This window comes from Pinus tabuliformis, chromosome 4_2, assembly GCF_031772625.1.
Source record: "Pinus tabuliformis cultivar Carrire ecotype Pingquan chromosome 4_2, CPIR1, whole genome shotgun sequence".
Classification (NCBI taxonomy): domain Eukaryota; kingdom Viridiplantae; phylum Streptophyta; class Pinopsida; order Pinales; family Pinaceae; genus Pinus; species Pinus tabuliformis.
This window is the reverse complement of record NC_142304.1, coordinates 179,545,757-179,563,641: the sequence shown is the minus strand read 5'-3', so window position 1 is coordinate 179,563,641 and position 17,885 is coordinate 179,545,757. Positions and strand designations below refer to the sequence as shown.

Here is a 17,885-nt window from a genome sequence, read left to right as displayed (position 1 = left end):
GCTTTAATGGCAGCAACTATAACATTTGGAAACAAAGAATGTTGACCATTTTTGAGTACAGGCGTCTTGATCAACTCATTTTGGGCAAAGAGCTTCGTCCAGGTACAGCCGGGACCGATCAAGATAAATTTGATGATCGAAATCGAGAGACTGTTATGCTTCTCAAGCTCTCTGTCGCTGATGATCAGTTACCACAGATCCCTTCTGGCAAGACAGCTGTTGAAATCTGGCAACAGTTGAAAGAATTGCATGAGACATCTGATAAAAGCAGAGCTTTTTTTCTCAAAAATCAGTTGTTCTCCATCTTGATGGATGAACATATGTCTTTACAAGAACATCTCAACAAAATTAAAGACATTCGAGATCAGCTCGAAGCCATTGGTCGGACCATGGAGGAAGAAGATATGGTAGTCATTACTCTGAAGAGTCTACCGAAATCTTATGAACACTTCATTGAAACGCTCAACATTACCACCACAAATGTTGATCTGAAGTTTCCAGATTTATGTACCAAACTTCTGCAGCAGGATCGGTGGAAACAACAGTTTGGTAGTAGTGCTTCATCAGTGTCCTCGGAAAATGCATTTTCTGCAAAATATCAGTCCTCTCAGTCCTTTCAGCAGAAAGGCTCCTCTCAGCCTTTTGATCCTGCTAGGAAGAAAAGTGTGCAGTGTAATTACTGTCACAAGTTCGGTCACACGAAGAAAGATTGTCGGCAGAGGATTGCTTCTGAACAGAGGAAACAGGGCGGGCCACATCAGACAGCAAATGTTGCAGAACATTCCGAGCAGACAGAGTCTGCCTTTTACGCCTTTATGGCTAAAAGGTCTTCAGATCATGTTCCTTCCTCTGCATGGTACATTGATTCTGGCGCATCACGTCATTTTTCTCACAGGCGTGACTGGTTTATTGACTTCTCACCTTTCAGTGATTCCGTGGTATTTGGCGGAGGTGAAAAGTACACAGTAGCTGGCAGAGGTACAGTTCAAATTCAGTCTGGTGGGCGCACACTTATATTTCTGAATGTATACTATGTTCCTGGTATGGAAATTAATCTGCTATCTGTCAGCCAGATTATGAGAAATTCGCCTCAACTTGATGTAGTGTTCAGTACCCACAAGTGCTCCATTATTGACAGGGAGTCTAGTTTAACAGTTGTTGTTGGCCTAGAAGATCATGGTTTATACAGGCTACTTGACACCGGTGACTCTTCAGAAGTGGCTCTAGCAGCACGTATTTCTCCTATCAGCACTCTATGGCATCAGCGATATGGGCATCTCAATATGCAGTATCTCTCTCAGCTCTCTAGGGAGGGACTTGTGTCTGGATTACCTGATATTCAGACTCAGCAGTTGGGGGTATGCAGCGCCTGTCAAGCGGGAAAGCAACATCGGTCTTCATTCAAAAATGGAGAATCTTGGCGCGCATCTAAGGTACTTCAGTTACTTCATGCTGATATTTGCGGACCTATGAATACAGCTTCTATCACTGCTTGCAAATATTTTTTACTTATTGTAGATGATTTCAGTAGAAAGATGTGGGTATATTTTTTAAAAAATAAATCTGATGTTCTTAGTACCTTTCAGAAGTTTAAAACTTTAGTGGAGAAAGAATCTGGTTGTAACATAATGACCCTTAGGACAGACAATGGGGGGGAATTTTGTTCTTCAGCGTTTGCCAACTTCTGTGATATCCATGGCATCAAACGTCAATTAACCACTCCTTACACTCCTCAGCAAAACAGTGTTGTCGAGCGTCGCAATCGCACGGTTGTTGAAATGGCTCGTTCCATGCTACAACACAGGAGTGTTCCAAACAAATTCTGGGCTGAAGCTGTATTTACTGCTGTTTATCTTCTTAACAGATCACCCACTCAGGCTGTTACAGGGAAGACTCCTGAAGAGGTTTGGTCTGGCCGAAAGCCTAAGATCAGTCACCTCAAAGTTTTTGGCTCAGTTGCATATGTTTGGATTCCAGCTGCTAAGCGATCTAAGTTGGATTCCAAAAGCCAGAAACTCATGATGACAGGGTACAGTGATCATCACAAGGCCTATAGGCTGATAGATATAGCCACTGGTCGTCTTAGCTTCAGTCGGGATGTAGTATTTGATGAAGACAGAGGATTTTTTCAGTCTTCTTCTTCTAAGCAGTGTTCTGAGGATCAGTCTCACAGTGTTCTTCTTCCGGTCGGTCCACCTGATGGGAGGGATGATGTAGCATCAGTATTTGATCATACTCTATCTGAGCTTCCTCCAGAAAATAACCCTCCTCTTGCGGCCCCTATTGTTCTTGAGTCTCCTCCACCTCCTCCTGATATTGGTTCCTCTACTTCTGCTATTACTTCTTCTACTCTTCGACCAAAATGGTGGGCTAAAACCATTGGTGATCTCCGGGATGATGAGCTCCTTGAAGGCAGAACTTCTAGACATAAGAGCAGACAACAGTCTACAGTCAATTTTGCTCTTATGGCTAACCTGCACAGTACTTTTGAGCCTCAAACCTATTCAGAGGCTAAGGGTACATCTGAGTGGGAACAGGCTATGGAAGCCGAATTCCAGAGTCTTCAGAAGAATCACACATGGACACTTTCTGATCTTCCTGCAGACAAAAAGCCCATAGGCTGCAAATGGGTGTATAAAGTGAAATACAAAGCTGATGGAACCATAGACATGTATAAAGCTCGGCTTGTGGCTCGAGGATTTTCACAGAAGGAAGGCATCGACTATGAGGAGACTTTTGCTCCTACAGCCAAGATGAGTACCATAAGGCTTGTTCTTGCCTTAGCAGCTCAGTTCAATTGGAAAGTTCATCAAATGGATGTAAAAAGTGCTTTCCTAAATGGTGATCTCCAAGAAGAAGTCTACATGACGCAGCCTCTAGGATTTAAGGTTGCTGGTCAAGAACAGAAAGTGTGTCGGTTAGCTAAAGCAATCTATGGATTGAAACAAGCTCCTCGGGCTTGGTACATGAAAATTGATCAGTACCTGACAGATCAGGGTTTTCAGCGGAGCCCTTCTGATGCAAACCTGTACATCAAGCATACTGGTGATGATATCTTGTTTGTGGTTGTCTATGTGGATGATCTTATCATTACTGGCAGCTCTGCACATTTGATCCATGGGATCAAACAAGATTTATGCAGAACTTTTGAGATGACAGACTTGGGGCTTCTTCATTATTGTCTGGGGGTTGAAGTTTGGCAGACTGAAAATCAGATCTTTCTCTCTCAGTCCAAGTATGCCAAAAAATCTTGTGGACAGATTCAGAATGCAGGATTGCAAACCGGCCACGACTCCTATGGAACCAGGGCTCAAACTTTCAGCTCAGTCATCCTCTCCCCTTGTGGATGAAACTTTATTCAGACAATTAGTGGGCAGTCTCATCTATCTTACTGCTACCAGACCTGACATCAGTTTTGCAGTAAGCTACATTTCTCGCTTCATGTCCGCTCCTAAAGCTGATCATTGGCAAGCAGCAAAGCGTGTGCTACGATATGTGCGTGGCACTTCTGATTATGGCCTCCTATACACTCGAAGTTCCAATCCTATTCTCAATGGTTACACTGATTCTGACTGGGCCGGTTCGGTTGATGACCGTAAATCTACAGCTGGGTATGTGTTTAATCTAGGATCCGGTGCTGTTACTTGGACTAGTAAGAAGCAACAGGCAGTGGCTCTCTCCTCAACAGAAGCTGAGTATCGGGGAGCAGTTAAGGCATCCTGTGAGGCAGTTTGGCTTCGACGTATGCTGGCAGATATGCATGTTTCTCAGACAGGGCCTACTTCTTTGTTTTGTGATAATCAGGGAGTGCTCAAACTTGCCAAGAATCCTGTCTTTCATGAACGAACAAAGCATGTGGAAACTCATTGTCACTACATTCGCCAGCTTGTTGAAGACGGCTCAGTTCAGTTGCAATATGTTCCCACAACAGAGCAGCCCGCCGACATCTTCACCAAGCCTCTTGGTCCTGATAAATTTGTAAAATTCAGAGGGTCTATTGGTGTTGTAAATAGATTGAGCATTAAGGGAGGGTATTAGAATATATTAGAATATTCCTATTTAGCATTTAATGCTCATTCCTTTTAGCTGTTGCTATTTATATTCTTTTAGCAGTTTCTTTGATGAAACTGAGTGTTTCTATATTCTACATAGAAACCTGATGTTTCTATTATTGTAAATATCTCTGTATTATGATTGAGTTGTTTGCTCATTCCAAATTAATTCATTGAACATTCTTTTATAAATTTGTTTTCTTAGCGGGTCACTGTGTTAAATAGTACACTAGAAAAGCTAAAAAAACATCTGAAGTTTTGATACCAAGCACAGGAGAAAGGCCTGCGTACCTATTCAACCTCTCAGTCTTTCATATCAAAACAGCGGAATGTAAAAGGAGCTTGCTCCAAAATCCTTTTTTGATAATATAACAACTATCCGATCTTGTTAAAAAAAAATGAGCAATCTGAAATAAAAACTCTTCTCACATAAACACAAAATTTCTCTACTGGATGCAGCGTAATAGGAACAAAAATAAAAGCACAGTCACACAATTTAAAAACACAGAATTGTCTAGGGAACACAACAGGGAAAATCCTCTTCTTGTTTGAGAATTTTATTGATAGAGAAATTGAGCAATTGATCTCTTACAAAAATACAATTATTTCAATATGAAAGACACACTTATCTTTCTGCTTGTTCTAAGCTTGAAACAATTGCAAGATTGTTGATCTTTGTTGCACTCTAGCAACCTATGCACAAGCTTCTCTTGTGCTCTCTTCCTCTCACAAGCTCCATGCACAAACATGTGCTTCCTATTGCTTGGTCTCACCAAAACAATGATTAAACTTGTGTCTTCGTTCCTCCTTTTAAAGGCAATTCGAATGGTTAAAATTAGTGAGTTTTCTAATTAAGGAATGCTTTTGTCATTGATTGTGTTAGCATGAGTTAACTGCTCATGCAACTCGTCCTATTTCAATTCAACCACTTGAAACTCAATTACTTGTGTTTTTCCTCAATTAACTCACACAATAAAATCAATAACTCAACTTTCAATTTCAACACATCACTTAACTGCATCCTAACTCATCCTAATTTTTAGGGACTGATTCATAATTTATAAGGAAACTCCTAATTTTTAGGAACTCAAGTCATGAACAAGAAGGAACTCGTTTTGGATCCTATGATTAAGGCACAAATCAAGGAACCATTTTCTCGCTAATATTTTCAACACACTCATACATGGATGTTGTTGAGAAATCTAGGGCATAGAGATTAGATGATTTCTCTTGTAATGATAACTACTTGTCAGGACTTTTTACTTTTTCTTAATTAGAGTCTTATTATTATTACTTCTTCTTCTTCATCAAATAGCTACCAAACCATAAAGAACAATGAGACAAAGGACACAAGATCTAAGCGATCAACCAGGGCCAAAACCTCTTCAAGCTTGAGTGGAAAACCCAACGAATTATTCTTCTTATAGAATCTTCAATTAATGAATTCCAAGACCTAGAACCTTGACCAAGAACCCTTCCAAGACCATGTCAATGCTCCTTCTTTGTGTAGCTTTTCTTTCCAGCAACTTCGACCTATCCTGCAACTGCACCTTCGACTTTTCCAGAAATTGCAACATCGACTTGCCCAAAAATGCAACTGCAACTTCAATTTTGCCTAGAAACTGCAACTTCTCTTCTTCGCCTAGGTATAATTTGGCTTCCAGAACAACTCTTCTTGGTGACCTAACTTCACTTCTGCAACTCGGCTTTACTGCAACAAAATGCGCCCTAATTCCTTCGCACGTGTGGAGAGAAGTAGCCCAAAACAAAACCCAAAACTTTGACTTCTTCTCCTTTCTTTGACCTCCTCTTCTTCGGACTCCTTTTCGTTTTTATGATCGAACTTGTATAAGTGAGAGTGTCTCCTCCAAATGAGGCCAAGTACCCTATATATACACCTCTTTGTGCCTCCTATTAGGCTAACTTGACATGTTCTTAGGCCGACTTGTTGCTCCATTAGGCCGGCTTGATGCTTGCATAATTGACTTGGTCTTGGAGGGTCTAATTTGACTCAAATAATTTTCTTTACAATATGTAACATGCCCACAAGGGTCATTCATACATGACAATGACTCAATGGCTTCATAATAAACCTAGAAGCACTCAATGGGTTCTTTGACCTATAAAAATAAATTCTCTTGAGCATGAAACCCATGCCTCAATACTCATAATAATAAATTTATTTTCCTCTTTTCCTTAAATACATAAAATCATGATTATATTTATCATTATGAAGACCGAACCTAGTTACATATTTCAACACTCCCTCTTAACTAGGGAGGTATTCATAATCCATACAAGGTACTTGGACATTTTCAATTTGAAGAATTCTCATAAGAAGAGTCGGATTGGTAACCCATTTGTTTAGCATCATATCATCTAGCATTGCCATATAGCAAGACCTTGACTAACAGCTCTATCTATCCACAACATCAGAGCACAATGTTGGCTAGACCAATGATTTATAGACACCTTCATCATTGCCTCTCTCGGAACATACCCCACCCGGGTTCTCTCAAAGTATGTTCCCCCATGACTATTCTTATCTTGGATTCTCGGTCCTCAAAGAATATCGGTCATCTACGACTACTCTTATCTTGGATGCCCTAACACATCCTCAAAGAGTATCGGATGCCAAATGCTTACCCAATCCCCATCCTATCTTCCCAAGTGAAGACAAGAATAATGTGTCTATCTCTCCCTCTTAATTAGGGAGGATATACATATTCCAATTAAGAAATGTACTCATTCCTACGGAAGGAATGTACCTAAGCTCCCTCTTGGCTTAGGAATTTGCTTCCAAGTTTCTACCAAGTTAGAAACTTGTTTCCATGTTCCCTCTTTAATAGGTACCTACAACAGCTCTTTAGGTGGAGATCATGGGACAATGTAATGTCCCCAAATTAATTAATTTTGTTAAGAAGAATTTCCGTTTTTGTAATTTTGGCAGTTGGGGGGATATTTTGGCCCACAACTTAGGAGAATGGAGAAATCAAAGGAAGATTTGATTTTTGGGTAAAGAGAAGACCCCATTTTAGAAAAAAGGGGAAAATTGTGGAGTTGGTGGAATGTGGGGGCCACCCCTCAAGGAATATGTACCCGTTGGAGGAAAAATCGATTTTTGCGAAGGGAGGTCAAAATATTTGGACAAGGGACCCACAAGGAAATGTGAGGCAGCAATTATAAATAGAAGGGTGAGGACAGAAATTGGGATCTTTTGCTCATTTGATATTTGAACTGTTGTTTGCTCAAGCTGTTTAAAGTTCAAATGCCACCCTAGGGGAGATTTGCTACATTCTTGGAGCTATTCCGAAGGGACTTCACAGGGGAATTCGAGCTATTAAGGAGCAGGTTGGGCGCAGTAAGGGACCACGCACTTTTGTGGGGAGTGAGCTTCATGACAATGTGGGTTTCGGGAATTTAGAGGCATATTCTCTTGGCACCTAGCAGCGATTTTGCAGTGGCTTAAAGGGTTGGTTGAGTGGATTACATACAAGTCGAAATTCTTTTTCTTAGGCCAACGTAGAAGTGGTTTGGCTGGGCTTCCGCAATCATTAGAGGAGCATGTTGGTTGTGGGGGCTTGAACCGAAGTTGGGGCTGAAGATTTACAAGGGGGCATAAGGATAATTCTTGGAGGTATTCTCAACTAATTTTGGAGGGCTTTGGCAGCAATTTTTCAGGCAGTACGAATTACCCAATTGTAGTGGGTACTTACATAAATTGGGGTGATTTTGGAAGGTTGGAATTAGGTCCAACCCTTTTTGGGTTTTTCTGGGTTTGTTGAGGAGAGGCCAAGATTAATTTGGCTGAATTTTTTGAGCACTCTAGCGGGCTGAAACAGGTGTCTCTTTCCAACCAGCAGTTACTGGTAATTTGCTCCATTTTGTGGGTTTTCTGGTGTGAAGGATTGGGACCAATTCCTTTCTGGGTCCTGTGGAAAAAATTAAGAGGAAGCTACAGCAACAATTTTAGGCCAATCTGGGCATTCCAGCAAGGGATTCGAACCATTTTCAAATAGCAGCAGTGGCACAATTTCTGGCCAACGCAGAGGCAATTTGGGGATCGAAGTTTCTACTCATTAGGGCGTCTTTCTCACCTTGGGTTTGCTTCAACTTGCTTATGCAAGCCCAGTTGCAATTGTTCCTTGGTATTATACTCCCATTTATTCCATATTTTTAATAAAATGGCTCAGTTGTTGTTCTAAAACTTGTATTGTGTGTTTTGATGCCTTGTGTGTAAAGACTTTTGGTCGTATTCTAGTTCATGCTTTAGTTATTCATTGCATAATTCCATAGGAACATTACAGACAACCAGTTGCTTGAAGAACTCTTCCTTACGATGTCATGAACTTCTTTTCTTTATTCAAGAGTCTTCATGTTTTTGGGACTTCTTTGTAGGGCATCGACCATCCATCACTTTCATCCATGAGTCATGTTAGTCATGTCATCATTCCTGTCATTGGAAAGTGATTCATTAGTCCATATCTAACCTTCCTTCATGCCTTTCTGCCATCTTCATGTCATGCTTCCTTAAGGACCTTTCATCCTACCCCATGATCACCATTCGTAGAAGACTTCCACAGCGCTTACCTTAGTAGCCTTGCATAAGCCCATCCGGATATTGTTCAAAAATAGAAAATGAACATAAAATCAAGGTTACCTTTGTGATGGTCTTTCATCGTGACATCTTCCTGTTTGCATCGACATCCTGCATACATATTGACACATCTCCAAAAGATATACATTGTCAAGGGTCTCTTCCTTTTTCAGACCTCATCAGGGTCTTCATATCTTTCATGGAGATATCATAGTCAAATCTTTCAATCCTTGGATGTTGATTTCCTTCTCCATAGTTGCATTTTTCATGATCTCTTCCTTTCTTTCTTCACACATTTTCTTCCAGGAACTTTCAATCAGAGTTCCTCTAAATTTGTCAACCACCTCATATTTCATATGAGGACATATTATGTTGATTTCATCTAGTCAATGTGTGACCCATGCCTTCCTACATCCTTCCAAAGGAGGAGATCCTTTCTTTTGATCATGCTCTCGAAGTAGAGCATTCATAATATCTGCAACCATATGACATGACTTAATATATATATGTGCATACATACCTCATTTCTTCCTTTAGGTCATCTAGACTTCCTTCATCAGCTTCCTTGATTGAAAGAACTTCAATCCCTTGACCTGCTTCACTTCTTTTGACATCATATCATCATCCTTGAATTCCATACAAGTTGGAATTCTCGGTGAGATACTTGCTTCTTCCAGTAGGTGAACCTTCCAATGAAGATTCCAACAAAGGATCTTGATCATTCCCATCCTGCAAATGCTCCTTTTGAATGATGCATGATGAGCTCTATGCTAGATGACTTTCTTTTTCTCATAAGTACTACTTATGCTACTAATGAGGTTACCAAGAGCTATATCTTTCTATAGGTGATCACCATAGACTTCTATTTCAGCTATTTTTCATGCTTCTTTATGATGATGTCATGAGGTCATGCTTTCAATCATATGCTTTTATGATGCCATCTCCTAACATGATGCATCCTACCATGATTCTAATGATTTCTAACATGATAGTTATACTCTATAACAGAAAACAAAGACTTGAGAAGAACTAGGTGAGGAAAACTTATCTCAATAGAGATCTTTTACTTCCTCCTTCTTGAATTTCTTATTTTCAGCTTCTTCCATTTCTTTAGTGATATGGGCTTCTTCCCTTCTTCGTTTATTGTTGTCCTTCTTGAGCTTAGGACAGTCTCTCTTGTAGTGCCCATATCCTTAACATCCATAGCATTGGATCTGAGACATATTGATCTTTTTCTTTTTCTGAGGACCAAACTTGCCAAATTTCCCTTTGCTTCTTGACATGACAGCAAACATTTGACCCTGCTCATCTGATCTTGTATCACTTTTTTCCTTCAACTTGTTTTCTTCAATCTTGCATAGTGACCACAAATTATTGAATGGGATAGCTTTCTCCTCTTCATAAGCCATTGATATAAGGTTTCCTTGTTCATCAGTTAGAGCATTTAAAACAATGGTAATCATTTCTTTATCAGATATCATCTCTCCTAGATCTTGAAGTTGATTCCTTATTTGAGATGCTTTTGTGAGACATGTAGATATCCCTTCATCCTTTGATGCTTTCAATTTGTATAGATCAGATCTTAGTGATATGATTTTTCCTGTCGTGCTTTCAGAGAATAGTTCTACTAGCTTATCATATATCCCTTTTGATGTCTCCAACTCTGCTACATATGGGATGAAGGAATCCTTGATGGACTCTATGAGAATCCTTTGAGCCCTTAGATCCTTTTTAATATATTTAGATAGTATTTTCCCTTCAGATGGTTTGGAGACTTTGCCATTGACATAATCAAGAACTTCATTTTCCTTGAGGACTAAGTCTATCCTCCTTTTCCATGCAAGGAAATTCAATGACCCAACCAACTTGTTGATCTCCTTGCAAAATGAATTCATTTTACTAAATTTAATTATAGGAATAAAGATACTTACTTATCAAGTGAAGATGAACTCTTCAACTTGATCCCTTTGTTGATGGTGATTGATGACTTTTTAATGATGTCTTGATGCTTCTTAGATGATCTTCTTCAAGGATAAGGATTTCTTTTGGAGATGAAATCCATTGCTTCAAAGAGAGGGAGATTGATGGCAACACCTTTGATTTAGCTACGCTTGGATGAGTAGACTTCAAGATGCTTCAAATCCAAGTCCTTCCTTTCTTGAGTAGAGATAGGGTCTTTGAGATCTCCTTCTTTGAGGTGATGATTGAGTGTGGATCCCAAGAATGCTCCTTTGATCGAACTAGGGTTTTGACTTTCTTCAAGATGATGATGTGATCCTTGTCCTTGAAATGCCTTGGAGATGAGGGAATCCTTTTGATGCTTTGATGTCCTTGATATTTTTCTCAAACTTTGATCCTTGAGTGTCCTTTATTGAGCTTCCCTTCCTTGACTTGTTACCTTAGCTCTGATACCATGTTGAGAAATCTAGGGCATAGAGATTAGATGATTTCTCTTGTAATGATAACTGCTTGTGAGGACTTTTTACTTTTTCTTAATTAGATTCTTCTTGTACTTGATTATTATTATGTGTTCTTCTTCATCAAACAGCTACCAAACCATAAAGAACAATGAGACAAAGGACACAAGATGTAGGCAATTAGCTAGGGACACAAGATGTAGGAATTCTTCTTCTTATAGAATCTTCAATTGATGAATTCCAAGACCTAGACCCTTGACCAAGAACCCTTCCAAGACCAAACCAATGCTCCTTTGAGTAGCTCTTCTTTCCAGCAACTTCGACCTATCCAGCAACTTCAACCTATCCTGCTACTGCACCTTCGACTTGCCCAGAAACTGCAACTCCGACTTGCCCAGAAATTGCAATTGCAACTTTGATTTTTCCTAGAAACTACAACTTCTCTTCTTCGCTTAGGTAGAATTGGGCTTCCAAAACAACTCTTCTTGGTGACCTAACTTCACTTCTGCAACTCAGCTTTACTGCAACAAAATGTGCCCTAATTCCTTCACACGTGTGGAGAGAAGTAGCCCAAAACAAAACCCAAAACTTTGACTTCTTCTCCTTCCTTCAATCTCCTCTTCTTCGCACTTCTTTTCGTCTCTATGATCGAACTTGTGTAAGTGAGAGTGTCTCCTCCAAATGAGGCCGAGTGCCCTATATATAGGCTTCTTTGTGCCTCCTATTAGGCCGACTTGACATGTTCTTAGGCCAACTTGTTGCTCCATTAGGCCGACTTGATGCTTGCATGATTGACTTGGTCTTGGAGGGTCTTTTGACTCTAATTTGACTCAAATAATTTTCTTTACAATATGTAACATGCCCACAAGGGTCATTCATACATGACAATGACTCAATGACTTTATAAAAAACCTAGAAGCACTCAATGGGTGCTTTGACCTATAAAAATAAATTCTCTTGAGCATGAAACCCATGCCTCAAGACTCACAATAATAATTATATTTTTCTCTTTTCATTAAATACATAAAATCATGATTACATCTGTCATTATGAAGACCGAACCTAGTTAAATATTTCAACAGACGCTGTAGCATAGTAAGATCTTCAATATGAATTATGTAGAGAGGATATTAATTAAGCTTTGCAAAGTGGCAATAAGATGTTCAATGATCTTCAGAAACTAAAGATCCACCTAGAGATAAAGGAGTGAAGCTTGAGGTAGAAGCAAATGCATCTGATAGCCACAAATGTCTTCATGAGGAATCCTCTGAAGACTGCTAATTTAGCTTTTGCATAGCCTTTTTTATCTTATACTGTGAATGTTTGACTAGTGGAGATATAAGGAGCTTATACGTTACTTTGAATCAAAAGTGAGATAAAGATATTATGATTAAGACACGGCCCCATTTTGGAGAGTCAGAGAACTATGGTACAAAGAAGTTCTATTCTTACTGGCATCTGAATCAGATCTGAAGAGCAAGTGCTTGATGGATACATAAATTGCATAGTATGTGGTTTTTCTGCCTATCCTACAAATTACAAGTTTTTGATAGGCTATTCATCTATCTGAGACTACCACCAAAATCTAATTTGGCAGAAAGTAGCTTTACAAATGCCCAGTGTCTGTTTGCAGGAAAACAGAATCTTTTGGAGCACATTTTGTGTGAATTTCGGATAGCAAGAGGTAGTTGGCAACAGGTTTAGATGCAGGTCTCCTCTCTTCTTTTGTTCAATATGAAGATTTTCAGTTTCTAAGATTTTTAATATAAAAGCACCTTATCTTATGCTCTCTCTTGGAAAGTCATTTGGCACCCAGTTTCTAGCTTATCCTTAGATCTTATAACTTGCCATTTCTAGAATTGTTTTGGGAGATACTTTGGCACTTCTACTTTGTACCAACACTTGTTGTACTTTCTTAATCCCATTGAACTACTTTTGCAATCATTTGTTGGACATTAAAAAAAATATATCTTAACATATCTCATCTTCTTCATGGTGTTAGAGCAACCATGGTTGGTGACTCCAAACAGTGAGTTCTTTCAACCTTGATGGGACTGTAAAATTACCGTAAAATTGCTGCGTTGTCCTCCATATGAAAAATAAGGTGCAACTTTATGTTTGCCAATGAGGAAAGCTCTGTTTCTGTATTCTGTAGGATTTGGCAGGAAGAAGGATGTAACCAGCTCCATGCTATGGGCTATCTCCTAATCACAGAGGCCATGAGTTTTAATACTTTAGCCTATTCTCATTTGCTTTAAGCTTTAGTAGTGTTAATGAAGAAGTCTTGATGTGTTTTTCTTATCTGCCCCTTGTATATACTCTTCCATGTTTCTGACCTTTGTAAATATTGTCTGTTTAAAAAAAAAAGTGTTTTACAAAATAAAAAACATGATTAAAAATGTACCATATGCCTTTAGCCAAAGACCTTTTAATTGAATATATGCTTATAAACTTCTATACAGGTAACAAAATCAAATTTCCAATCTCAAAGAGAAAATGACAACACACAATGTTAGATGGCACCTGGACAAGAAGAATAGTGGCCTTGACGTTTATCTCCCAAAGTTTATCAAGTACAGGCTCTGGAACTGAAACAATGGGGTCCACAGTTGGATTAGCAGCTGCATTTGAGACCAGAATGTCTATGTGACCATATTTCTGAAAAGAAAAATGCAGCAACTAAAATTAGCAATCAGAATGGGAAGCTGGATCTGCAAAAAAATCTCATAAACAAAGTCCATCAGCCCACCTTATAAATTAGAGGCTAAATCAACTATGAACCACATTTCAGACTCTTGATGAGCACACCTCATAGAAGGTGTACTAAAAATGCAGCAACTAAAATTCGCAATCATAATTATGGACAACCAATAAAATGGGAAGCTTGGCCTGCAAAAAATCTCAGAAATAAAATCCAACAGTCGGAAGTTCACCTTTTAAACTAGAGACTAACCCAGCTACAAACCACATTTCAGACTCTTGATGAGCACACCTCATAGAAGGTGAAATATAAAGTAAATTTCAGTGGGCCACTGTAACATATCAGAGAATTTAAATTCCAAATGGTATTTTGAAAATCTTACAGCCTTAAATCCTAGAGATTGATAATGAAAGAAAATATTTCAGGTATTCTTAAAGGAAAAGCTAGGTTCTTCCTCTTCCTAAAATTTAACAATAGTTTAAGAAATAATAGCATGCCCTTTAAAGTGATGTCGCAAATTCAATTGGAGTAGTCAGCCTGGTCCAATGCATGAAAGTGGTTGCTCAGTCATCAAGTTATTCTTGAACCAAATATCCTTTTGCTGAAATAATTTCCTATCTTTTATAAAAAAAATTATGCCAATATAATGTTAATATCTCCCTAGAATAAAAGAGATGTATATATTCTTGCAATTCCATGAACCAATTGTTTGCTTGATTTGGTGGCAGTTGCAACCAATCTCGAGAAACACTGCACTGTCGATGGCATGTAACAACTCCTTGCAAGTTGTTAAATAGCCTAACACCATTGTACATAGGCATGTATTAAGTTCATACACACAAGGAAATCTTCTCTAGGACCTCAAAAACATGAGGAAAATAGCACCATTCATAAATTTGTCCTAAGCAGTAGAAACAACAAGCCAATCTTGTTGAAGAATGTAGCTAGTATCGGTCTTCATAATTGTACTTGTCAAAAGAAATTTTATTATTAAAGAAAATGACTTATTAAAGCATGGGTTTCATGCTTGGGTCAATGTTTTCTAGGTCAAAGCCTCCATTGAAGGCTTCTAGGTTTTGTCTTGAGTCATTAGAGTCATTGTCATTTTTATTAGACCCTTCTTGGGCTTTTGTATCATGTAAAAATAATTATTTTTGAGTCAAAAAGATTATTTGTCACCTCCACACCAAATCAGCCCTATCCCCATGAAGTCAGCCTACATTAGGGCAATTCGAACCAGTAGAAAGGCTATGAATAGAGAGCAGTTCGACCTATTTGGGGCATTCACTCAACAAGTTTGATCTTCAAGTTAAAGAGGTAGAAAAGAAAGCGAAGTAGTTGGAGAAGGACGAAATTTGTTGGGAAGACCTAATGCAAGTTTTTGGGCTATCTATCTCTCACACATGTGAAGTTTTTGCGCAGTTGTTGGGGCCAAAATTTTGTGTCTACTGCAAGTCCGAAATTTTGTTCATGGGGGTCGAACTTTTGCTACTGGGGGGCCGAAATTTTGGATTGATGCTACTACTGGGGAGTTGTCACTTGGAGACTTTGACAAGGATCATCTATTGAAGGGAAGGGTTGACTTGGTCATTGGAGGAGGTCTTTGTCTAGGTCTAAGAAGTCGTGGAGTGTCTCATCTTGATTTGAATCTACTAGTGGAAGAGTTTGACTAAGTTTCCCTTTGTAGGGGTTCTGCCCTGGTTGAGTGCTTACATCTTGTGTCTCTTGTTCTTGTGATCTTCATATAGACATAATTTGGTAATTGCTTGATGAAAGACAAACTAATAAAAAAGTAAAAGAAGCCAACATAATTCACAAGTAATTATCACGAAAAAAAAATCAAACCCTAATTCCTATAAGCATTGATTTTTCAACATGGTATAAGAGCTAAGGTCAAAGAGGTTGAAGATCACTTTGTTGGCTTGGAAGAAAAGGTTAATCCCTCTATGGCAAGTTACTTGAAGATGGGATTCAATATCGTGAAAATTGTCGGAAGCTGGATTGGAAGAATCATCTACAATCTATCTAGGAGAGTCAAAAGTGAAGGGTTCTTGGTTGCACTTACAGGTACTCTTGATGATGGCAACGCATGGATCATTGATAGTGGAGCCACAAGACATATGACAGGATAAAGTGGACAACTTCATACTCTATCAAGGCAACCATCATCACATGCAGTGGAGCTAGGAGACAACAACAGTTATGTAGTTAAGGGCCTTGATCTACATCATTGAAGCTGGAAAGTGGAGCAAAGCTACACCTCAACAACATACTCGATGTCCCAAGTTTGAAGAAAAAATTACTTTCCATTTCTTGTTTGGAAGATAAAGGAGATAGGGTTGCCTTTGTAGATCGTAAAGTTTGGGTTTGGGAAAAGGATTCAAGCATTGAAAAGGCAAAGTTTATTGGAGTTCGTGAAAGAAGACTATATAGAGTTATAACACCATCTCCTCAAGCCCTAGTTCACATGGACATCAATCCTATCGAACTTTGGCATAGAAGATATGGGCATATTCATTACAAGATAATACCCTCACTTAGTCAAATGGTAAAGGGCATCCCCAACATCAAGGAAGATCATGAAGGAGTATGCAAGGGATGTGCTTTAGGAAAGAATACAAGGAAACTTTTACAAGTAGTGATACAAGGTCTAAGGAGATATTAGACCTCATTCATTCCGATGTGTGTGGGCCAATGTCTAACAAATCTCTTGGAGGCCATCTTTATTATATGACCTTCATTGATGATCACTCTAGAAAGATATGGCTCTATCTTCTCAAGACAAAGGACAAAGTATTTGAAAATTTCAAGGAATTTAGATCCGAAGTGGAGACCTTAACCAAAAGAAAGATAAAGACTTTGAGATCTGACAATGGAGGGGAATACACTTTAAAATAATTAATTGCATATTGTAAAGAAGCAAGTATTAAGAGGGAGCTCATTGTTCCCTACAACCCTGAGCAAAATGGAGTTGCAGAAAGGAAAAATAGAACTATTGAAAAATGCATACAAACTATGATATTTGATCAAGATCTTTTAATTTTTCTTAGCGCTAAATTGTTCTTTGCTTTGATAATTGCATTTCTTCATTAACACATTAAGTTCACTCCATAACATCATAACATTAATCATATTAACATCATTATTCAGCAGCACATGCAACTATATAGAAAGAACAATATCAACATCATTAATGTAACAGAACATAAAGGAACAATAGAAGAAAAGAAATCACACATAGGGACACCAGGATTGGTCAGAGACCAGGGAAAAACCCACCATGGGGAAAAACCTTTCAAATTCTTCTTCTTATTAGATTGGCATGGAATGATTCAACAAGAGAACAATGATCCATATCTTCATCCATACAATTATCCAGCAAAAACTACACAATATCCATGAAATGAAGCCAAAAATTCTTATACTCAAAAATTCTGATTTTGAAGCATGTAATGAATTATCCTTGTCTGCGGTCAACTGCCGAACATTGTGGTTACTAAGAGAAATCTTCAGAAAACTGAAATTTCATCATTTAGGTCTCGATCGCATGGAGGAGTCATGTGTGCCACTAGGAAGGTTCCAGTCGCTCCCTAGAGCCTATAAGCCAGCGACTATAGTCTACAACTGAGACTCAAAAACCCTAGATGTCGATCGCATGGAGGACATGTTGTGCGTACGACTAAAAGGCTTCAGTCGCATGGATGAGCCCATCAACGAGCAACTGCAGTCAAGATCTCTTTGTTATGTGGTTGCAACTGAGGCCCAAAACCCTAAAACTGAGATGTGAGTTTCGGACCCAGTAATTTCACCTTTGTGTGACCCCATTCCTCCGTGGATTTGCCTCAGCCCTGTTCAAGCAAAAAAGGAGAAATAAAAGAATGTCTTATTATGATGTCGAAATGAGATAGAGGGCACTGGTATTTATAGCCTTCCAAGGGTGTCCACTTTGCTTTAGGGCCGATCTGTCCAAATGTGCATATGTGGGCTTTTCTTCATAAGTACACTTTCCCTTATTCGATTTGAGTGATCTTTGGGTCGCTTTTGGTCCTCTCGAAAAGAGGAATTCAATGCAATCATCATCTCCATCAAATGAGTTGTCCAAAGTGGAATTTGAACGC

The 17,885-nt window shown here is 38.9% G+C and overlaps 1 protein-coding gene across 2 annotated transcripts in view; it reads right to left on the bottom strand.

The window, feature by feature from the left end:
* The window catches only part of LOC149168750 (tropinone reductase-like 3), a 289,834-nt gene that overhangs the window by 223,996 nt on the left and 47,953 nt on the right, over positions 1–17,885 (bottom strand). For both annotated transcript variants that reach the window (XM_089428415.1, XM_089428413.1), the window contains exon 3: positions 13,590–13,724. In XM_089428415.1, the coding sequence (XP_089284541.1) occupies positions 13,590–13,724 (135 nt within the window). The remainder of the gene's footprint in view (positions 1–13,589; positions 13,725–17,885) is intronic.